The sequence below is a fragment of the Hippocampus bargibanti genome, linkage group LG03 (assembly GCF_051943395.1).
Source record: "Hippocampus bargibanti isolate YZ-2025 linkage group LG03, ASM5194339v1, whole genome shotgun sequence".
Taxonomy (NCBI): domain Eukaryota; kingdom Metazoa; phylum Chordata; class Actinopteri; order Syngnathiformes; family Syngnathidae; genus Hippocampus; species Hippocampus bargibanti.
Window position 1 is genome coordinate 22,037,596 of NC_142736.1, and position 23,379 is coordinate 22,060,974.

Below are 23,379 nucleotides of genomic sequence, written 5' to 3' on the forward strand. Positions count from 1 at the left end.
GAATACGACACCCTATTACTGAATAGACTTCAGAAGGCAATATTTTCCAACATCTTTTATTAAAAATGCAGTTTTAATGAATTCAAATTCATTTTAACAACTCACATGGCTTAAGTGAATAGTGCAATCTGATTTCAGTGTTTTGATTTATTTTGGTAAATAATGACGCTGAGCCACTGAGAGAACACACCGCTGTGCCCAAACTGAACAAAGTGGAAGAGGTCATTTACGTTTTCTATATAATGAAGATTCAATCCTGCAATGTGATTTCTTGGACAAGTAAAAGTAGAAGACTGAATACCAAACTGTTTTCCCTCAAAATCCCAAATCACTGATTTTCTAAAAAAACAATGTATATCAATGAATGCACATCAACCGAAGCACAGTATCCAAGATTCAGTAGGAGCCATTTGTTATAAATGAGTGGAACATGTGAAGAGCTGGAGCTGGAGCCCACTGTGGAACCATGTGTCCTGCACCCTGGGGGAGAGGAATAGTATTTTAAGTACATCAAAAATATACTAAAACCTAATTTTGATTTACCTTAACTGTCAGAAACGTAACATTTCCATATTGCTGGTAGAATCCTGCAACCTGGTTGTCGAGGTGCCAGGTTTGATACCGAGTGGTGGCCTGGGAACAACATGGACATTCGATTTAACTATCTCTGTGCAAATCTCAAATATCACTGGCCTCTGGTGGCATGTTTTTTCACACATTAACTTGAGCAATAGTATAGATTTGTGAAAAAATACATTTGACATCCTGCACATTATGGGGAAGAAAAATAATTACAATTTAGAGTGGGGGACTGGTGAGCAAGTTTGTCTTCTCATGCTAAGGTGCAGTGCTCTGGCCTTCGTTTGTGGAGTATTTGCATGATCTCCACATCCCTGCGTGGATTTCTCCGAGAACTCCAGTTTCGTCCCACATTTCAAAAACATGCATGACAGGGTAATGGAAGACTGTAAATCATCCGTAAGTGTGTTTGTGAGCACAAATGGTTGTTTGTCAATGTGCGTCCTGCGATTGGATATAACCAGCCGACTGCCCAAAGACAGCTGGGATAGGCTCTGACACACTCGCAACAGTAAATGGATGAATGAAAAATCAAACAAGAATTGGGGTTCAATAGTCGGGCAATACCTCTATGCCAAGGTCTTCCACAAACCACTGATCTCCCAAGAAGTTGCAGGCCATGTCCGTGTCCCCGTTGTAGACAAGTGCTCGAAGGCCAAATGAAAGCAACTTAAGATACACATCTTTCACTGATGCGTACAGGCTGGTGTAACTCTGCCCAACGGTCTCACTATAGACAAGACAAGAAGTGTGAATGAGTTAACACAAGACACTCACAGAACAGGACACCGGGTGGACCGCTGGATATTATTTCTTTTACCATCGCGTTACAGCTGCTCATTTGGTGAAGCGTCACATTCAAACAACCATGTAGCAAATGTAGTGCCATTTACAACAACATGAAACATTTTAGAAGGGCCCTATCATTGGTCTGCAGCTAGCAAACGAAGCTCAGATTTGGTTATTAACTGTTTAGTGAATTTTAAAAATGCCGACACAAATGCTTTAGATTTTTATCAAGTTGCTGTTTTACTCCTAAAACGTACTAGATTGGATTAATCAAATGTTTTTACGATATGTATTTACGATAAATTAAGCAAGGGAGCATTTGTGGTAGTACTTTGCAACAATGTTTTTTTTTCGTCTTATTGTGTTTCAAGTTGTGAAAAATCGGGCCGGCAACTTTATGGCCGGGCAGGCAACTTTTCAGAGTTCTCTGGTGTTTTTGTCATGAGTTTCAGACACTGCTTATATTTTTAAAACTTTATTGATATATTTGGAAAACTTTTTATAGTCCGGTGCGCCTTATATATGGAAAAGGTTTGAAAATACACCATTTATTGGAGGTGTGCTTCATACTCCTGTGTGCCTTATACACCAGAAAATACGGTAATAATAATAATAATAATAATAATAATAATAATAATAGTAATAATAAAAATAATAGTAAATAATAACAAACACAACAAAATAGATGTAGGGAAGTAATTAGCCTGAAAACAAAGAACTTGTCATGCAGAGTGTCGGCGCTCGAACATACCTGCACAAGTCCCACGGTGGCAGGGTGTCTGGAATATGCAAGGCTTTCCTGACATCGCCCCTGTTGAGCCAGTTGACTTGAGCCGTGCTATTGATGCAAGGGGGGACCTTGCCCAGAGAAATGGAGAATGACGGCCCATCTGAAAGCTTCCCGCAAAGACTTTGGTCAAGCTCCCTTTTTTCTTCTTATCCTGTATGGCGAATAAGAAGAGTGTCTGCGCTCTCACTTACATTGTTGCTGCGTTTGCGGTAGTTCTTGAACAGGTGACTCATTGCCCTCTCGTAGGCCGGGTGGAAACCACCGCGACCCTCGCAGTTCAAGTAAAGCGCATACTCGTTAAGGCCACTGTTGTACACGATATTAAAGGCCACGCCGACCTGATAAAAACAGAGGTAGACATTGTTCACCCGTGTAGAAAGCTGAACAATGTACATGTACATACCAATGTCTGGCATTTTTGCGAAGTGGAGTTGGAGAAGTCACATCTCTCCTTCTCGCAGCAATACATGTTGAGATCACGCCATAAGCTGCACATAACACATAATGTTACAATTGCAACCACAGCAGGAAAAATCCTGACTCCGGATGCGCAGAGAACAGAATCTCTGCTGATACTGTACATATCTATTCATGCTCAAAATACTCTGACACAAAAACACGTACGCTAAGGCACAGGTGTCAAACTCAAGGCCCGGGGGACAGATCCCACACCATAAACATCATTTTTACTTGATTTGCAAAGGCAAATTGTCTTCACTTGCAACATTAGAGAGATATTGGCAAATGTTTTGTGATGTCACAATAGATAATAATCCATTGTTAGCCAACAGAAAAATCACACAAAAAAAACGACTCTTGTACTGTAAATAGCACAGCCACCTATGCTTACGTTGACTCAATACAGTTAGATATATCAGATATGCTTTTTTTTTATACTTGCGCTATGTACAGTTCTTTATTAAACATTTTCACAGTTACAATATCTTAGAATATCTTTGTTTTTACATCTTTTCAACTCCCCTAACCCTTTCAAATTGCTGCCGCGGACTGCAAATTTCCCCATTGTGAGACTATTAAAGGCTTTCTGATTCAGATCAACGGATGAACTTTGCGCGGTCTTATATTTATTTTTGCTCAATAAAAAAAAATTGTGAATACACAGCGGTAACGTGTATCTTGACTTGGAATTCTTTTGAGCTGTTCGTCGTCTACCCTTTATTTATTGCTGTCATAGTGCCGTCTAGTGTTGATATTGAGTCACCACATCTGAAATACTTGTTACTACATTTCAGTGTAGTGCCTGGCATGATTGTTGACATGCCTGCTGAAATGAAAGAAACCCATATTAGAATAGTTTGGGTTTATGAACAATATTTGATTAGAATAAAAGATTTTCATCACAATTTTAAGATTGATGGCCTGATCAGAATCAGAATCAGAATCATCTTTATTGCCAAGTATGTAGAACACACAAGGAATTTGTTTCCGGTAGAACACGCTGCACTAGTATCGTCATCAAAAACAAAAACTGCTAAGTGGCACTATACAGTTCCATTTTGGCTACTGTTGAAGAGGTTGTTGGTGAGTACTCAGACGCAAGTACATTTACATCAAAACATTCTCTCAGGACAACAGTCCTACATTGTAAATGACAACCGCAAAAATGAATCCTATTAAATTACATCATATTTTACAGTGTCAATCAAAACTGCATTTTCATCCCAGTGAAGGCAGAATTTTAGCGACAGCATCATCGGAGGCAGTGATGTGAATGTTAAAAGACTGTACACGTTTATAAAATATAGTCCCTTCATCGAAAAACAACTTACTCTTCTCCAAAGAGGCCATGATAGTAGGCAAAATATATTAAAGTCTGGTCATTGAGTGCAAAGCTGCTGATACCGTTTCCCACAGCAAATCCCTCGAAAGAAAAAAACAATTATACAGTTGACGCAACTATATCACAAAATGCAGTCAATCCTAAAAATCTCACCTTAAATTTGATGTTGTCATTTCCCGCAGCAACGCGTAAACTGAGGGTTGGCACGTAAATTCCACCATAACTTTCTCCAATGATGAAAAAGTCATTCCGAGTGAAGCTCGGAAACTTGGCAAAAAAACTCTGCAGCGCTTTGTAATTGTCCTCGGCCACCTAAACAGCAGACATGAAAAGTGTATTCTATATATATATTTTTTTAACTTCACGCGACAAGTCAATCAATCATTGAAAGAATCACCTGATCATCATCTGTTGTGTAGTCACCGTCATTGGAATAAGAGTAGCCCACTCCTGCGGGAGATTCTAAGTATAGCACGTTTGCGATCTTGTTCCAGCTGAAAATGTTCTCATACAAAGTGGCGCCATCATCTCTTACCTGAGAGGAAATTAACAATCAAGTTCACATCAAGACAATGTTGTTACCACTTTTGCAAACTGTGGGCACACCCACATGGAAGGGTCCATTCTCAGATAGGAATCCATCCAGCGAGCTGCAGCCTGGGCCTCCGTTGAGCCACAATACCAGCGGGTCTTTGACCGGGTCTCTCTGAGATGTTACAAACCTACATGAGACCCAAACCACCAACATTCACTCTGAATTAATCAAAGAAATAAACGTGTTTACAATTTATTTCTGACAAATGACAGAAGGCAGTTACCCTGCAACATGAAATGAAAGTTAAAATCATAACATTGCTACACATTTGACTTCACCAACAAATCTCTCAGATTTAAGATTACTTAGTAAAATATTCACAAATATGCAAATACAAAACAAATCTGAGAAATCCCTGATTTTTACTATTTGATCAAAATAGTCCAGCACTGTCAATGCCACCTCCTCTAACGCAACTTAACATTTTGTAGTTATGTTTCTCACTGGTGAAATGGTTGTGTACCTTTAATTTGAGCAGGGAGAAAAAACAATATGCAATGACATTCGGTTTGCTAACGCGATCAGAATATCAAACGCTATACAGTATTGGCTATTAACTAAAAATAGACGGAACATGATTTTTTTCAAATGCAATGCGTGAAAGTAAATAAATTCGTCTGAAACCATACTCAAATACTGGAAAATAACAGGAAAATACATCTCTAAAGCACAGCATTGTATTGAAAAAAAGTGAGTGTTTATCACTGAGAATGATTGACCTGAAAACAGTACAGTAAAACGATCGTAACCACGTGACAACTACGCGTTTTTATTCTCAAGTGTGTGTTTCGTGTTGCTCACCAATAATGTAGAAATTTACCGGGTCCGGCTTGGACGTGTCCCGACCACTGACGGAAGTTGGGTTTGAAAGTCATACCGGGGAGATTGTTCACCTCGTCGGGGGCATAATGAGCCCAAGAGCCGACACAAAAGACTGCTAACACGGATAAAAACAAGACAGACGGGCGACCGTTTGCGTCCATCGTCTGGCCTCAACAAGCTTACTGAAGTGGGGTGATCATAGATGAAGTGAGACTCGTTTTTATATCCTGGCGCGTGACTTCCTTGATAAGCAAGTCACGTGAGGACGGTTGTTGGTCACGTGCACAGATGCCAATCGCACTTTGGTTGTGAGATTTTGTAACTTTTCACCAACATATTAACCTACTGGTTTCAAAACCTTGAGCAACTTTAAAAATGATTTGAACTATTGGTAAAATGGGCCATTTCTCCTCTTTTGGCACATAAATAATTTTCATGTGATACGATTTTCACGTTGGAAATGCAATTATGAATACCGTACACATTATGCAGCTCAACAGCTTCATATCAGAATCAGAATCATCTTTATTGCCAAGTATGTAGAACACACAATGAATTTGTTTCCGATAGAACACGTTGCGCTAGTATCATCAAAAAAATTCAAAGAGCCACTATCCAGTTCTATTTGAGATAGTTTTTAAAGAGTTAATGGCTTGGGGGTAACTAGCTGTTTAAATGTCTGCTGGATTTGGTGCACATAGATCGGGTGTATTGTATTGTAATTTATAAGTTGACGTGTAATATTGAGCTTTTTACTTTGCCCCTGTTGAGTAAAATCTGGGTCCTAAAACAACTGTCTCACCCAATCCCCAAACAATTCGTTCCATTTTAACTGTTGAACAGGACAAGATCAGAATCAGTACCAGTTCTTCGAGTTGAGGACCCACTCACTGCCCTCTATTGGCAGGTTTGCTCACCTCAGAAAAGCGGATGCCGTTTCCATGGCAACACCTGTTTGACGAAGCAGTGCGAAAATAAGCTTGCAGATATCCGCAAACGACATTACGAACCATGGTGAGGTAAAATTTGTTTGTCTTCGGTTTGCCTTTAGAATTACATATTCAGGTGGATGAATGAGTTGCATTGGCTTTCCAGCCTGATAATCAATATGACATGTTTTGGCTAACGTGCTAACTTTGAACAGCCGCCTAAAAAGAAGAGCTCCGGTAAAAAGTCAGCCAAGGTCAAATCTGCTGCACTCATAGACGGACTCACCAAAGACGAGCTGTCCAAGGAGCAGGTCGGAATCAAAACAATGCCGCATTGAATAAATACATCATCTGTAAGGTTTTGGTTTTTTTGGGGGGTTCCGTGTGGCGACTACAGTGAAAAAGGTTTGCAAGTCGCCCGCTCATTTGACGATATACTCGCGATTACTACTCGCGGTATATAGTGAATATAATATTTATTGCATTGGATAGATTTCCGAGATAACGTTTTCACTTTTTAGGGTGTTTCAGATGTACAATTATTGAAAGTCGTTCAATTCGTGCACTGTTCTCTCCAAACTGCAAACATATCAGCTCATTTAAAAAAACATGGGCTCTATTGGCATTTTTGCAATTCAATACAGAGAAACTGACACTTCGATTTGGCACATGTAGTTGAAAGAGTGGGAAGAAAAATACAAGATGAAGACCGAAAATGATCCAAAGGTGTGAACATTTGAGACTGAAAAAATATCTCTCTGACGGTAAATTAATTAAGATTGATTTAGAAAGGCACACCTATCGTGGTGTGTGTGTGTGTTGCTATGGGTATAAAATTGATTTCTGAATTTTAGATAATAGAGCACATTGTCACCCTGAGAGAGCAGCTGGACAGAGAACGGGAAGAGAGGAACTACTTTCAGCTAGAGCGAGATAAGATCCATTCCTTTTGGGATGTGACCAAACAGCAATTGAAGGAGGCCGTGGCCCAACTCAGAAATGAAGAAAAGAAGATTGAAGAAGATGAGGGACACCATCTTGTAGAGATTAAAGTAGGTAACTGAAAATAAAGTATCCTGCTAAGGTTCATGGATGAGCTGCTGTCCATTTTAGCTGACTTTGGGCATATCCTGGAAATTTACCGAAAACTTTGCACCCATTTCCAACTCTATCTCACTGCAAAATGTTCTCGCAATCAACTGAAAAAATTAACGGCATCTTTCCGTGAAATCAGGTTTACAAGCAGAAAATTAAGCACCTGTTGTATGAGCACCACAACACAATCGCTGAGCTGGAATCAGACCGTGTAACGACTGCTGCGGTCAGAGAGAAAGAACAAGCCCAGCTGGAGAGGGAGCTTCATAAGAGAACGGCAGCCATCAAGAACGAAATATTCCAGCTTGATATTGAAAATCTTGTCAGTGAACTGGAGCGGGTGAGGACACCCATTACATTTTTAAAGCACCTCTTTTTCAACTCAATGGATGCTAATATGCATCTCATTCATATACGTATATATTTTTTTTGTCTGTTATCCTAAAAGGAAAGATAACAAATTCCTTGTGTGTTTTAGATACTTGGCCAATAAAGATGATTCTGAATCTGAAATGACTTATTTAATTGACCCATTTGTCAACAGGCACATAATGAAGAAATGGCCAAAACAAAGAAGAGCTGGGAAGATCAACTAGCAGGTAAACCGCTGATCCTCCAATGGCATTTTTGTTCACCTGTACAGTGAAAATCAATTTTTGCTAGCAAAACGGCAGAAAAAACTCATAAACAGACGTGATATCACACACATGGACATACATAATGCGAACAAATAAGAGAAATAATAAAAATAATCTAAAAATTTGCTCACAACAACACAAATTGGATGGCAAAGTAGACTAGGTGGGCGGGCACCTTAAAAACTGCATGAGCGCAGAAGCAAAGCCATATTTTTGATTTCACTTTTGACTACGTAGTGTCAACAGCGTTCAAACATTTTAAACAAGATAAAAAAAACAGTATTAATGCATTAACGACCAAAGAATTCCACTAGATGGTGCAAAAGAAGTCATTTAGTTTCTTTCACCGGAACAGACAATGTGTACTGTACTGCAGTGACGTGCAGTCAGTGGCAGTATCAAATGAAAACATAAATTAAACAGTTAGATGTATTTAGTGATTTGTACTTTAAAGTTCTTGTCCATTTAACTTCACCGTTTTAGGATTTTTTTCAAAATCGCTGAATTTACGTTCAAATACTAAGCAGAGACGGGCGATGACGTCATGGATGACGTCAGTGCCTCACCAGCCATGAACCTCACCGCACGTTACTGCTGTACTGTATAGCCGAGATGTTCGACTGAAAAAAAAGAAAGATATCCATGCAATTTTTGGACTTTTGTAAGACGAATCTAAAAATGTTCGACTGAAAAAAAAAAAAACATATCAATGCAATTTTGGGATTTTCGTAACGCGAATCCACAAGCATTAAATGTCATTTTGTGCACACATTTGAGTAGAAAGAGAGGCCCAATGCAAGGAATGGCTGGAGCTGTTGCAACAAGATCTGGTCAACATGAGAAAAATGGAAGTCCTCAAACAAGAGGATCAGTGGAACAGTCACATCAACGCTCTGACCAGAGACCACGATCAAATATTTGGTGACACACTCACTCTCCTCAATCAAACCATGGAACGCGATTTGTATCTCAATGATTCAATGAAGGTAAGAGCTAAATGAAATACAAATCCATACCAAATATGAAACGTTCATGTGATGTGCTTCATTTCAACAGAGAAAAAAAGATATTAGTAGCAAAACGGCTTCGCTATCATAATATTACTAACAATTTTTGGCAGAATTTTTGGTTCAGATAATTTTTTTTAGATCGTGTGAAAGTGTGATGCCTAATATACCTGTAGTGACCATTAATCTTTCAAATAATTTTAAGTGTTATTAACCATCTACCCTTTATTCTTTATGCTGTCTCCTAGAAACAAATAGAATCACTAAAGGTGCAACAAATAGAAAAGGAGAAGGCCCTGACTCGCCTTCTACCAGAAAACAAGCATCTCAGTCAGCTCCTCCGTGATGTGCAGGACAAAACTGCTGAAATCGAGAGAAAGATGAAGAACCCTATCCGGAATGAGGTTGTCTTTTTTTAATATTTTGTTCATTGTTGATATTTCGCATGGTGTTGGATTTATGTTGCAACCAGCGGTTTGATGTTGAGCTTTCAACAGGACACTAAAGAAAAGAGAAAAGAAAAAGAACTCAGTGATGAGAAAGAAAAATTAGAGCAACTGAAGCAGAAATTCAGTGAGGTAAAAATAATCACAAGCCAAGTATTGCATTGAGTGCAATTCTGACAATCCGCTCCCACATAAATGTGACTCCAGCTTCAGCGGGAACGAGACGAGCTGCGCTTGGCCCTCATTCAGGATGCTGAGAGTGCTCAGAGGAAAGAGGATGAAAAGAATGCAAAAATGGAAGCAAGAGTGAATGACCTGATGAACGCCTTGGCAGTGACGGAGGCCAAGCTCTCTATGACAGACTCCAGGAACAAATTAATTCAGGAATTCTCTCGGATTTCCAAGGTTTGTTAAACTTTTGCCAGTTTGCTAAACACGATGCATGCGACAAAATAAGTCATGCATGTTTTCTGTGTCTCTTGTATGTTGAAACATCGATTCTTGTGGCAGGCCCGTCAGGATTTACTGCTGAGGGATGAGGCAAAGCAAAGAGCTCTTCTTGTCCCCATGGAGAAACATTGTGTGAGATATTCCATATTGAGGAAAAAATATTGGGTGTATGATGAACTTGAGATCAAATGACTGAATCTGTGGTAGCTGATCCCACTTAGTCTGGTTTTGTTTTACTAGACGAATCAAACTAAATTGAATCAAGTGTACCCTTTGTTCCCTGGGAAGACAAATGTCAGTAGAGGGCATAGAATGTCTCTGTGATAGGAAATAATAAAGATTTAGGAGCTGTGGTTTACAAATTGGTGTTTCTCACCCTATATTTTACATGAATTTACATCACATTTACATTATTACAAATCGCTACAGCGCACCCCCAACCAAAATGTGACAACAATTATATTAGAAGTCAATTATACAATTGTACTTTCTGATAGAAGTGAATTGATTGACACATCTTTGTTTGTTTGTTTGTTTTTTTTAGATACAATCGATCATTGGGCTTGGAAGGGTTTTTTTTACATTTATTTTATTCATTTTTATCTGCAAGGATAAACAGTTATAGCTGGCAGTGACTCAACGTACTTATCAATAAGCACAAATTTTGGCAGATGTTGTCCCTCCCAGTTGAAGTTTACTGTCAAACCAAACATAAAACAAATATTTCACTTGGTGGTTATAAAACAATGGAGTTCCCCGGTTAGCTTGATGTTAATACATCATGTCAAACTGCATTGACATTCTCCAATTGATGGCATCTATGTAGTGGAGTTACAGTATAAGCCTCTAAACAATGGGCATTTGAACACAAAAGGTGGAGCAACACATGCAGACATATTCGTGGCACGCTGAGGAGCTTTCAATTGCCTTGACATCGAAATAGGAGAAAGTGCTATTTTGTCATGAAAAAATATTTTCAGCGACTTTAACTCATTCACCGCCAGACGTGCAAAAATGTGTCCACTCCAGTGCCAGGGTTTTTGTCATTGTCACTTGAATTACAGAACCCACAGAATATTGGGTTTTAGAACTACATGAACATTCAATGCAGCGTAAGAAACCTTAGACTCTCTTCTTTCAACGGACAAATCAGACAAAAAGAGTTAATTCCTTAATTATATGGGTATGGAGTTATGTGAGCTTGAAATGAGCGTGGCTGTCCAAAATACAATGCAATACATACATATTGGTTTATTTACCGCTTTAACAACAGCTTAAGCTGGAACAAAGCGCTAACATCGAAAAGGGGGAACTGCTTCCCATTTGTGGAAAAAAAACATTGCCAGAGGCCATGGCCAGCGCTTTATCAGCACCCAAGCATGAAAAACCAAAACATGAATAAATTCGGGAATGGCGCTCTACGTCATATTTTCAATTCCTAAATCAATCTGAATGGCAGTGAACGAATTAATTGATTAATGGTGTTTCGATTCATTTAAATCAGGAGAACAGTTGAGCGTGGTCATGCAACAACAAGCAGGATGTTTTTATTTCCTCGCAAAATGACACCATGGTGTGTGACCCTACTCAATGAAATCCAAAGTTATTATTTTGTGTGGCAAGACACCGCTTCGTTGTACGTTCTAAAATTAACCCCTGATTGATTCATTTATTGTCGAAGAAGTGTGTCTTAAAAAAAAATCTTAATAAAGCACAATGAAGAACGATCATAATATTTTTGTCCTGAAACTTGTTGGTATTTTGATGAAGCCTTATTTCTCCCTCTAGGTGACATCACGTTTTAGTAAAATAATACTCCTTTTCAACAGTCACGTCTTTGTTTAATCTCCACGGGAGTCCGACATGTCGGATGATGGCAGTCACAAGTTCTTTGAAGGTACAGTGGTACCTCGTTTTACGAACCCCTTGGTTTACGAACTTTTTGGTTTACGAACGTTACATTTATGAAAATTTTACCTTGGCATACGAACGTTACCTTGGCATATAAACTTTTTCGTACACGGAGCTGGCGCAATGAGTGTTCACGAACGAGCGCGTTCTTCTAACAACAAAATGGCAGCCGACTGTTTTTGTCCTCTATTCCCCGCCCCCAGTCTTCGGTTAAAGCCACGTGATTGGTCAAGAACGCAGCAGTGAGGGTGGTGGTTTAAACATTAAAGAGGTAGGCAGACGACAGTGAGAGAGTTTCAACTTTGATAGTTCAAGGTTAAAATATCCCATCAATCAGGCTCCACAAACAACCTGCACAAGCCATCTGTACACTTGATGCAAAAAGCTATCAACCCAGCTAAACAGAACACAATAGATGATGAACTAGATACAATTATCACAGAGAACGCACCTACAAGGGATCATTCCTCAAGATGGTGAAAGAAGAAGGCTATGTTCCTCATCAAGTGTTTGATGCTGAGGAAACCGGCCACTCCATTCCATCAAGCCATCAACGACCATCACAAAGGTCAATAAAATGACTTTATTATACAGTACAGTTTATTTCTTTAATTATAATACCATAGCACATTTATTATACATAAAATAAGGTATATTTTGTGTAGTTTTAAGGCTTAGAAAATTAGAAAGTAGAAAATTATGTTTTATGGGGACCTGGGAACGGATTATTCTCATTTTAATGGTTTCCTATGGGAAATTAATTTTTGGGATAGACATTTTTCGCTTTACACACTCTGTGTGGGAACCAATTAAGTTTGTAAGCCAAGGTATCACTGTATATCTATTAATAACAAGTCATAAATACAGTGATGGTTCAGTTGACATCAATGAGCCTTAAAACCTTGGAATGAACCCAAGTATTGCAATCTCAACATCTAGTTGTCAGTAGAGAACCAGGCGGGTTGGATCCAATTGCTCATTTTATACACCTGCAGTGAAACGAGCTCCGGCGCATCGCGTGATTGCTGTTCCTTTTAGTATTAATAATACAGGAGAAAGTTATTGTCCCAGTGAAACAGTATGACAGGAAGTCGAGTGAGGTGTCCTCTCAGGTTTCGGGGCCCTACAGACTTTAGGACTCGGGGGAGCCGGCTGCTCTTATCTTTGCATAGGGCTCAATTGGAAGATTGTTAACTGAGTCCAAGCGTCGACAACCTGCTTTGTCCTGCTGGCCCGTGCCACTACACCCACAACAAAGCACAACTCCCATGGTGAACCCGCACTAAGAAACAACACAATGGCGCTTTAGTTCGTTGGTGACCACAGACAGATAGACCGAAATTGCCGTCCTGATTGACTTTAAACAGATTTTCACTCCTGCGGTGACCTTTTTCTGTTAAAAACTGGGGGAGGCCGAGAGTTTTGTCATCCGTCAAATTACGACGGCAGATGTATCGATGCCCGTAGATGAAAGTAAACAAGTGGGAGGGTTGTAAGAGAGTGAAAGCTAAAGGACAGAACGGGTATGGTGATACCGCCACATTCAAGATGATGCAACTCACTTGATACTTCAACAACTGAACGGGTCGAGGGTGAGTTCTTTCAGATCTATTTCATCATCGTTTTAACACACAATTCTGTTTTGCGTTCAAACTCATGGGGATGTGAGATTGGAATTTGGCTGTGTTTGTTTCAATAAATTTTAGCAATAATCCAACATGATTTTCACATTCTAAAATGACTTGTGTACATTCTGTCCATAATGGCTATTGCATTATACCAAAGTATGAGACAGAACTTGCAAATGCTGAACAGAGACAACTGGACTTCTTCAATTCTATATTTTCGATTAGATATTTTATGAAGCCTTTTGGATAAAAGGTGAAAGCATCTTTAACAAACAATGACTCATCTGGTTGTCTGAATTCACTCTCCCTATCACCTGAATGGCTGAAAATCTACACGGGAATATGCGAATCTTCGTAGCTTGATCGTCAGCGTTGACGCAACTCTTGCATGGGTTTGTAATGTTTTTCAAAACGCTGTTGAAGTGAATTTAGGACTTTTTTTGAGAACACATTTGAATACATTTGAAGAAGGCTGCTTGTCAAACAACATATAAGTCATTAATTCACTTATTCGTTATTATATTGTATATTTATGATCTATTATATATTCTGTTATTATTTACTATTATGATGATGATTATTATTAGCGTATTTTTTTGTGTATTAGACGCACCGGAGTATAAGGCGCACCCACAATGAATGGTTTAGTTTCAAACTTTTTCCATATTAAGGCACACCGGAGTTTAAGGCGCACCTTCAATGAATGAAAAAAGTTTTACAAATATAATATGCTGTATAAATATATATAAAAGTTTTCAAAATATAAAGCACACCACATTAAACGGTGCTACATTAGAGGCTGGGGTTATGCACTACTGTGCTTCTTCTCCAGGGGAAAATAGAGTCGGTGGCTGCTCACAGTAGTTGCGGGACCTGTTGTGGCTCAATATTACTTGACATATAAGGCACACTTGTATGTAAGACGCTGGGTCAATTTTTAAGAAAATGAAGGTTTTTGGGTGCACCTTATACACCGGAAAATACGTTTTTTTAAATTTTTTATATGAAGTCAAGTTTTCCCACCCATACAGTAACTTTGCACCAATATCTAGTATGCAATCTTACAATTGGTGTCAGTGAGTCATAGCAGCTAGCAACATATTTTGCACGAGCTTGCCTAAAGAAGTTTAGAGCCCATCGGTCATGTGATGCCAGTATATGGCACACATTTTATGACCAAATAATTCCTGGTTTTTAAAACATAACATATTATTATGTTATGTTTTCATAGCAGAGTTCGATGGCTGATCCAAGCTTTATTATAGTCATCCTTTGCAAGTCTAAGGTGATGTGGAGACCAGTCATTCAGGTTTAATCTCCTTCTCTTTTATCTCTCGGGTTAATCCTTCCCACGAAAGTCAACAAACCTCCATTGTTTTCCAAAATCAATAGGAATTCATCCTGAGGACCGATATATCTTTCACAGGAATGAATTAAAGACTGCAAACAAAAGGCCAGGCATGGCTACTCTTCGATTTACAAGCATCCTAGTTTGTGCTATTTTACTCACACAAGGATCCTCTGAGAAAACAGGTTAGTTCCGACCAAAATGTGTGTTGTATTCCCCCATTTATGTAATTAACACGTCTTCCTCTTGCTGCCCTAATTGGCAATCATTCAGCAGGCGGTAGAAAACAGCAAAGAGATGTTATTCTCAAGGAGCTCCTATCCAAAATGAATAAAGAAGGTACTCGGACTCCCCAAAAGACAACTCGGGAAACAAATAAGGATGTAGTTATGTTCCCTTGGGTGCATAGCATCCTGGGAGGCCTTCAAACGTTGAGTGGATTATTTCCTGGTATGAACACGGCTTCAACCAACCAGCGGATTGATCGCCGTCGTCTCTCGGGCTTCCTCTACAACATCTCTCAATACCTCCAAGAAATGAGTTCGGGGCTGGAAGAGGCGCCCTTTGATTTGGATGAGGAACATCTGTGGGAGAAGGTGCTCTACTTTTTTCTCCAATCCGAAAGCAGCGCTTCACAGAGCCAAGGGAATGGCCGAGTGCCGCCTCGACCTAGCATCCAAGTGAGAGACTGGTTTCTGTCTCTGAGAGGTAGCCCCCACTGGGACTGGCTCCTTGGAGTCCTGCAGAGTCTCACGACCCTCCTGCAGCGTCAGCCTCATAAGCCCATTCTGACTTTATTGTCGCAGAACTGGAGGACGGTGAGTGCTGTGCTGGAGGCCGCTTTCCAGGCGCTTATCAGCGGGACTTACGGACAAGCCAGTGCTGGCCTGCAGGGCTTCATTTGCGCACTGAAAGGTCACACCGACTGCCCTTTCGGCGTCGGCTGGCTTCCGTACGTGCTCCGCTTTTTGGAAACGCACGGCTGGACTCCCGTGGTCAGTTTGCACCCTGCGGATGCTGAAAACAGCAGGAGAGGCTCAAGTGGACGTATTAAGCCCTTCAGTTTGCCCCCCGAAGTCCTGAAGCGGGATGCATCACTAAAAAATCATTTTCAGGATAACGTAAGCGCAAAGCGGGATGATCCAGATTCGATGCAAAATGTATTCTTTCAAGCGCTGACACGCTCAAGTGGAGGCAATTTAGCCCAGGAAAATCTAGCCCTCGTGCAAAGTTTGGATAGGCTGAGGAGGGGGCTTCTGCACAGAGTGGGCAGTTCGGTTTATGCTAACTTGAGGAAGAAAGTGTCCCAACTTACCATGGCAATGCTCGATGATGTCAACAATGTGGTGGACGGTTCCCAGTCCGGTAGAAGGGGACGATGCTCCGTTGGTGAGTGTGGAAGGCAACTCAGATTAGAATTTAATGGACGCTATTGAGGGTGTTAACACACTACGATATGTTTTTCATTGAGAAATACAATGCTCCACAAAAAAACAAGCACAACCCACATACATCGATTCGAAATCCTTGACTTTCCTGGCACACTATTCTACCCAAAAAAAACTTGCAAAACTACTTTATATAAACATTTGTCATTGTCATTGAAAACAAGTCGAGAATTTAGCTGAAAAAGTCAACAACTGGCCAATGTGTTTATGATCACAATTGTTCTTGCATTCACTGACAAATGGATAAGGATGATTATTTTTTAATGTTCTCATTCATGTGGAGCACTGTCTGCAGTCCCATAATAACTGTTAATGCCTAATCTCCTTCAGCCGCACGGGTAGACCATGTTGTGTCAATTTTATATCATGGTTATACTCTCAACTAAATTTTATTGTTAGAGCACTTTATAAGCAACCACAGCAGTAATACTAAATAAAACTCGAACATAAGACAAATACTTGAGGATAACAATTTAAACACAATATAACAAACACATCACCTCAAGGATTGGATTGGACTGGATTTGCCTTTATTAGACTCGCAGTGGAGACATTTACATTTCACAGCAGCAAAGTGATGAAAGGAATAAAATTCTAAAATAAATAAATTCTCATGCCGATTTGAATTTCAAGGTATAAAAAATATATATATTTTAAAGGCCAGTTTAAAAAAATGGACATTGAAGAGGATTGTCTAATGAGCCTTGGGAGGTTATTTCAAAGTTTGGGTTCCGCCACATAAAATCCATTTGCCCTTCCGCTCAGACTTTGGTACCTCATACAATTAAAAAGATCCTTAACTTACTTTTTACTGATATTCTTACTTCCATTTTTTGTCGGGGGGGGGGGGGGGGGGGGGGGGGGGCATGAGGGAAGCGGGTAGATTAACGGCATTAACAGATTAATGACATTTCCATTTACTTTAGTGCGGAAAGTGTACTTGAGATATGAATGTTTTATGTGACAAACCTTTTATCAATAAAACATCAAAATCATCTGAATACAATACAAAGTATCAAAACAAAATCAAGTGCAAAAGTCCGCCAAGGTTAAACAAACACATGCACAGCATACAATGCATGCAATTGCAGACAAAGCATGCAACAAACATGCAGCAAACAATGAACCGACACCGGATGGTCGTGCCGGGTGTCCTTTTAAGTGTCAGTGATTAAAACGACCAGCACCTGCGAGGCTGCAGGCAGGGCTGACGTCGCTACCCGTTGGTCGCCAATCTGACGACCAGCACATGTGCAGGTGCAGGCGGGGCCGACAGCGCCCCCCGTTGGTCGCCAACCAGATCATGACACCAAGATGACATTTTCAAAGTGTCTGGTCTGCCAGTTATCGGAGTGAACTCGGGTAATGGCAAAAAAAAATACATATTTGTGTTGTGCAACATATGCGGTTATACATCAATATAAGTTGCAAGAAGCCTGAATATATTTCTCAATAAATATAATGGGTAGATCATTTTGAATTGGTCATTTTAAAAGTAGCTCCCAGGCATGCTGAAAAAGTGTGAGCACCCCTGTTTTTGTTCAACCTGGCCATTTGAGTATCTTTTGTGGATTAAGATGATATCTTTGCCCTTTCATTTTTATCAGTAATATTACATCAAGGGATTTGCGGGATTTCCAGGCGGAACTGTTATGTCGCATCTAAAAGGGTGGAATACGTGCGCGCGCGTGTTGCAGGTGTCAAGTTGCTTTTTCCTATTCGCATTCATGATATTTGTTTTCATGTCTCTCCTAAGGCGACCTGAGGAAGTTAATCTTATGGTAAGGTCTTTGAAACAGTATACTGTACTTTGCCAGGGAATCTTCTGCAAATATTATTTAGATAACGGATGCGTCTCTTGTGTTTGTGCAAATGTAGGGGAATGAGACATAATGTCACCTGGAACACGCAAGCTTTGGGTGTTAGCACCATGGGTATCCCAAGTTCACTGTCATTCCTGTCCTGTCCCCCCAGTGATGAAAATAGCTTTGGGCAACCACCTTCTCACTTACCGTTGAAATCCTCACCTTCCCATCAAATCAATCCAAAAGGCCTTCGTGATCAGCGCAATCGGCATCAATCAAGAAGTGAGAGTGACCTACAAAATGAAATAGAGGACTCAACCACCGCAGAAATTCTGGAGGCGGCGTGCAATGAATCCATTCCAAGACTGAGTGGTGTCTCCAACTTCACAGTGTTTCTCTACTGTAAACTTTTGGAATGGGAAAACGGGTCAGTGAGTTCCGCTGGTGGTGAAATGGGTCTGGACCTGCACGTCACGTGCTCCGATGCAGCTTGGTACCTGGCTGCAGCTGAGGAGGATTTCCTGTGGGTTCATTTATGCAGTGAGTTCTTTGCATATGAATTCAACAACACGGTCTGTGCCAATTCAACTTTCTGGCTCCACAAATCACCTCAGGTGAGGCCCACCAGCCACCACATATACGTATAAATGGCCCTGTGAGTGGTTATTATTTTGTCCGTGACATCGTTTACGAGTTGAGTGTGTTGTGAGACCTTGTCGCTGTCCACCTTTCTGCAACATTTCTATGCCAGTGACATAGAGTGACATACAGAGTAATTAAATGATCTTCTATTCAATCCATCATGGCTGTATTTACAGTTTGGGCATGTAGTAGCTTCAGGTCAGTTTTTGGTCTTTTATGAGTCGGTTTAGGGTGATTTTTGGCATAACACTGACATGTATATTTTGATGCACTTCTGGTTCACTTATTTTCAGTTAGATGGTAAAACTGTCCAACATGATGGTGAAAAATTAGAATGGGAACAACATCAATCTATTTTTTGAATGTGTCATTAAATAAAAATGGGATTTATTATTTTGACAATTCAAAACCTACTCTACAGAAAGTCATGACTTTTGAATCGATAACCATTAATACTGCTTGGTAAACACTGGATTTATTATAGTCTGACATATTTTTTTTTAGGTAATGACAATTAACACATTCAATTGTGACAAGGGGTAACAGCTTATTTTTAACCAAACCTCACTCTCAGGAGGCAATTACAAGCCTTTTTGGATGGGCATCAATTACTCCGAGATTTTCGCTCTCGCTGCAGACCTCATTCTCCATCCCCCGCGATTTGTAAATGAACACTGCCTCACATTTTCTTTGCTAAAATCGCACTTTGAACACATCGGATTTGCCACGTTTTTGTCATGTGTCTCTGCAGGGCATTTGTGTACAAAGCAAACACACACAGAGAACGTGGGTGATGTGATGCTCAATATGCAAATGCATTCGTGGAGCCTTTTTGATTTATGTTAAAATGCAGTATTTATTCCTTAATCACAGGCTGCCAGGATGCACAACTATAATGCATTTAACCAGACGAGTATAAAGCAGCTCTGTGTGCACCTATCAAGCGATACAACAGGAAGTCCGGCGTCTGAGAAAGGCTGTCTACCTCAAGGGGGCAGCCGGTTTGTGAATGCCCAAGCTTTCCGCCGTTGCTTCCTACCCAACAGTTCAACCCTTATCTCGTCGTTATGTGGGAGGGAACACCCAGATTCCCACCGGTTCTTGCCAGAGGGCAGCTGGGCCTCGACGTACTGCTTTCGACAGCACAACCTCTCTCGTGTCGATGCCACAGAAGGGGCTTGTGAGTACAAGGAGTGGGCCGCACAGACATTCCGAAATGTGACCATGCTGGACGCGTGTTGGCAGACACCCGGACTGAGAGAGCACATGTGCTTGAATGCCTCGCTCTACCAACAGCTGCTGAAAGCAATACCCGGCTTGTATGACGTTTGTGCTGATCTGCAAGCTGAGGTAGAGGACAGCAAGTGCTTACTCCAGAGGTTTTTCGACATGCTCCCAGCCCAATATGAGTTTGACACATCACAGCTGTGTGTAAACCCGGCCCCTCTGATGTTGGATGTCTTACATAAGCTGAGTGTGTGTCAAGTTCAAGGAGACGAGAACCAATGGTTTTTTGTGACGCTCGGATATGTGTTGAGAGTATTGGACTTCATGGTTGGCCTCTCTTCGGGTCTGGATGAAGGAGAGGGAGAGGCCAGGCAAGGTTTGGGTCAGGCTATCCTCCTCTCCAGTCTCCTTGACAACGACTCCTGGAGTGAGATGCAGCCGGAGGCCTCCACCAGCGTACTTCACACTGTGGGAGTCTTCCTGCTTCGGGAGCAGAACATGAGTCTCAAAGAGGACCTGCTGAGTTGTTTCAGTGTAAGATGAAGCACACACATACACACAAAATCTCTGCAAGGACGGTTCATTGACTTATTTTTGCTTTTGCTCACCAGCCTGTCTTGTGGGAACTTATTGAGAAGGACAACAACTCATCAGCTCTCAGAGTTCTGTTGCAGGTACATGAGGCTTTCATGTGTACAGTGTTGGGGTAATTCGCCAACTTTCTGTTCAACACCTGGCTTCTTGATGATTTAACCATCCTCTGCCATCAACGCCCGTAGAAGCAATGAATCAGGGACGAACGATCAAAATAAACCCATTATACAGTACATTTGATCAGACAGTGGTTCTCCTCAATTCCGCCGACAGGCCTTCCTCAGAGATGCAGCAACACACGGCGACAGACAATATTACAGTAGTCATAGCCAAATACTGTATTCTTTCACTTTTACAAAAAGTGATGAATATTACCGCAACGGATACTGCTTACCAGTGGCGGGACATGGATTTCATCGCTAGGCCTTCAGTAGTGCCACATCTGAATCAATCCAGACTGAAAAAGTGTGGTGTGATTTACTACATGTCCACGAGAGGGTACCATTAGCCAGGAAATAACTCCGACTTTTCTTAATGATGTTCTTCTTGAAAAGTCCGTCTTGAAAATGGCTTCAACAGTAAGTCTTCGACCTTTTGCAGGACTTGATGGTCCGCCACTGCTGCTTACTAAGTCAGTTGTAAAACACCTCCTTGATTGTTTTATTATACTGCCCCTGGCAGTATCAGGCCCGAGTGCCTTTGCCCCCTTCCCCCTCTTCAGCGCCCTCCTCACTTCATCCATGCTAATGTTTGGTACGTCTTGGTCCACAACAGTCACGTCTTCTACTCTTTGTTCCTTCTCATTTTCCTCATTCATCAATCTTCAAAGTACTCTTTCCATCTTGCCAACACACTACTGGCACCTGTTAATACATTGTCATCTCTATCCCTAATCACCCGAACCTGCTGCAGGTCCTTACCATCTTTGTCTCTCTGTCTCTCCAGCCTGTAAAGATCAGTCTCGCCTTCCTTGCTGTCCAGACGAGCATACAAGTCATCATAGGCCTCTTGTTTGGCCTTTGCCACCTTTACTTTAACCGTGCGCTGCATCTCCTTGTACTGCTGTCTAGTCTCGTCCGTCCCCTCAGTGTGCCACTTCTTCTTTGCTAACCTCTTTCTCTGTATACAATCCTGCACCTCCCCATTCCACCACCAAGTCTCCTTATCTACCTTTCTTCCACTCGATACACCAAGGACTTTCCGACCTGTGTCTCTGATTATGTTCGCTGTAGTTTGCCAGTCATCTGGAAGGACCTCTTGCCCACCCAGTGCTTGTCTTACCTCCTTCCTAAATGTCATGCAATACTCTTTCTTTTTCAACTTCCACCATTTTGTCCTCATTTCAGCCTTTGGTTTCTTCATCTTCCTCACTGCCAGCGTCATCCTACACACCACCAACCTATGCTGTCTGGCTACACTCTCACCAACCACTACTTTGCAGTCACTGATTTCCTTTCGATGGCGCCGTTGACACAAAATGTAGTCTACCTACCTCTTATAGGCCACCCTATGTTCCTCTCTTCTGAAAGAAAGTATTCACAATAGCCATTACCATTCTCTTAGCAAAGTCAACCACCATCTGTCCTTCAGCTTTCCTCATCTGGAGTTCAAACCTGCCCATCACCTCCTCATCATCTTTGTTTCCTGCGCCAACATGTCCATTGAAGTCTCCACCAATTACAACCCTCTCACTTCTCGGGATGTTCTGTATGACTTCATCAAAGTCCAACCAAAATTTCTCCTTCTCCGCCAGCTCACATCCTACTTGTGGGGAATACCCACAATCAACATTGAACATCACGCCTTCAATTTCTAGCTTCAGACTCATCATTCTATCTGATACTCTTTTTACTTCTAAGGCATTCCTAACAAACTCCTCTTTTAAGATAAACCCAACTCCAATTTCTCTTTCTGTCTTCCCCACAACTTAAACCCTGCATCAATTCATGTTATTAAGTATTATACAATACAACACAATACAATACACCCTGATTTATATAGATACACAAATATATTTTTTTAGATTCTCTAATTCTAAAGAATCTCATTGTTTTGATCAACTATTATTATTATTATTATTATTATTATTATTATTATTAATAATAATAATAATAATATTTATTATTAGTAATAATAATAAGAATACTAATACTACTCCTACTACTACTACTACTACTACTACTAATAATAATAATAATAACAATATATTTCCCTTTCAAAATTCTCAAGGACACTTTACAGTCACAGGATATGATTTTCTGAGTGTGAAAAGCGGCAGCAAGAGTCTAGTCTAGAGACTATTTACCTATTAAGAGTTTTACTTTTTGTTCTTGGGGGGAAAGTTGGAACTTGTCATTTCTTTTCATTTCAAAAGACTGTTTTGAATGAGTGTTTTGGGTAAAAACTTGTTACAGAAAGAATTAATATCTGGTCACTGGTGTACAGTGCAAATCTGCAGTACAGTACAGTCGTTGACAGCAGTTTTGAGAAGATTTGCAATTGTATTTAGATGCCACAAGATGACAGCAAAACACACAGTTTTTCATTCATTGCTTTTCATTCATTGCTTTCCATGAATACCTCCAGATGCCCGAAGATAGCATTCACACTCTTGTGATGGCCGCTGAGAAAGATGCCGTCAAGAGGTTCCTCTCTCATATGCATCAAAGCTGGGATCGCCTTCAAGTTGAAACAAGCCGGGTTTGTTTGAACGACACCAGTAAAGCTTTCGCCTCTTTTTTGGTCCGAAAATGGTAGCTCAGAAAGTCATTTTTTTAATCGTTTTTCATTTATTTCATGGTGAAATTACGTTCTGTCTGACATCTTCAGCAGATG

General features: G+C 40.6%; 3 protein-coding genes across 3 annotated transcripts in view; 2 read left to right on the forward strand and 1 right to left on the reverse strand.

Moving 5' to 3' along the window:
- Positions 1 to 40: 40 nt before the first annotated feature.
- Positions 41 to 5,630, reverse strand: LOC148900693 (lysosomal protective protein). The gene is made up of 11 exons (XM_088992594.1): positions 5,356 to 5,630; positions 4,570 to 4,681; positions 4,357 to 4,494; positions 4,113 to 4,271; positions 3,949 to 4,040; positions 2,562 to 2,646; positions 2,350 to 2,496; positions 2,120 to 2,265; positions 1,147 to 1,309; positions 544 to 633; positions 41 to 480 (listed from the first exon to the last, which is right to left on the reverse strand). Exons 1-11 carry the CDS (start codon positions 5,535 to 5,537, stop codon positions 397 to 399), a joined length of 1,398 nt encoding a protein of 465 aa, XP_088848720.1. The 5' UTR covers positions 5,538 to 5,630; the 3' UTR covers positions 41 to 396.
- Positions 5,631 to 6,251: 621 nt separating this feature from the next.
- drc4 (dynein regulatory complex subunit 4) lies at positions 6,252 to 11,515 on the forward strand. Its single transcript, XM_088991318.1, has 10 exons — positions 6,252 to 6,390; positions 6,521 to 6,616; positions 7,160 to 7,357; positions 7,540 to 7,740; positions 7,945 to 7,999; positions 8,819 to 9,024; positions 9,294 to 9,449; positions 9,543 to 9,623; positions 9,699 to 9,896; positions 10,002 to 11,515. The coding sequence occupies exons 1-10, from the start codon at positions 6,388 to 6,390 to the stop codon at positions 10,131 to 10,133; spliced, it is 1,326 nt and encodes a 441-aa protein (XP_088847444.1). The 5' UTR covers positions 6,252 to 6,387; the 3' UTR covers positions 10,134 to 11,515.
- A 289-nt stretch (positions 11,516 to 11,804) lies between these two features.
- LOC148900695 (stereocilin) overlaps positions 11,805 to 23,379 on the forward strand; it is a 28,898-nt gene continuing 17,323 nt past the window's right edge. The window contains exons 1-7 of the mRNA XM_088993174.1: positions 11,805 to 11,838; positions 15,105 to 16,217; positions 18,033 to 18,057; positions 18,155 to 18,695; positions 19,597 to 20,484; positions 20,562 to 20,624; positions 23,119 to 23,244. Of these exons, the coding sequence (XP_088849300.1) occupies positions 11,805 to 11,838; positions 15,105 to 16,217; positions 18,033 to 18,057; positions 18,155 to 18,695; positions 19,597 to 20,484; positions 20,562 to 20,624; positions 23,119 to 23,244 (2,790 nt within the window). The remainder of the gene's footprint in view (positions 11,839 to 15,104; positions 16,218 to 18,032; positions 18,058 to 18,154; positions 18,696 to 19,596; positions 20,485 to 20,561; positions 20,625 to 23,118; positions 23,245 to 23,379) is intronic.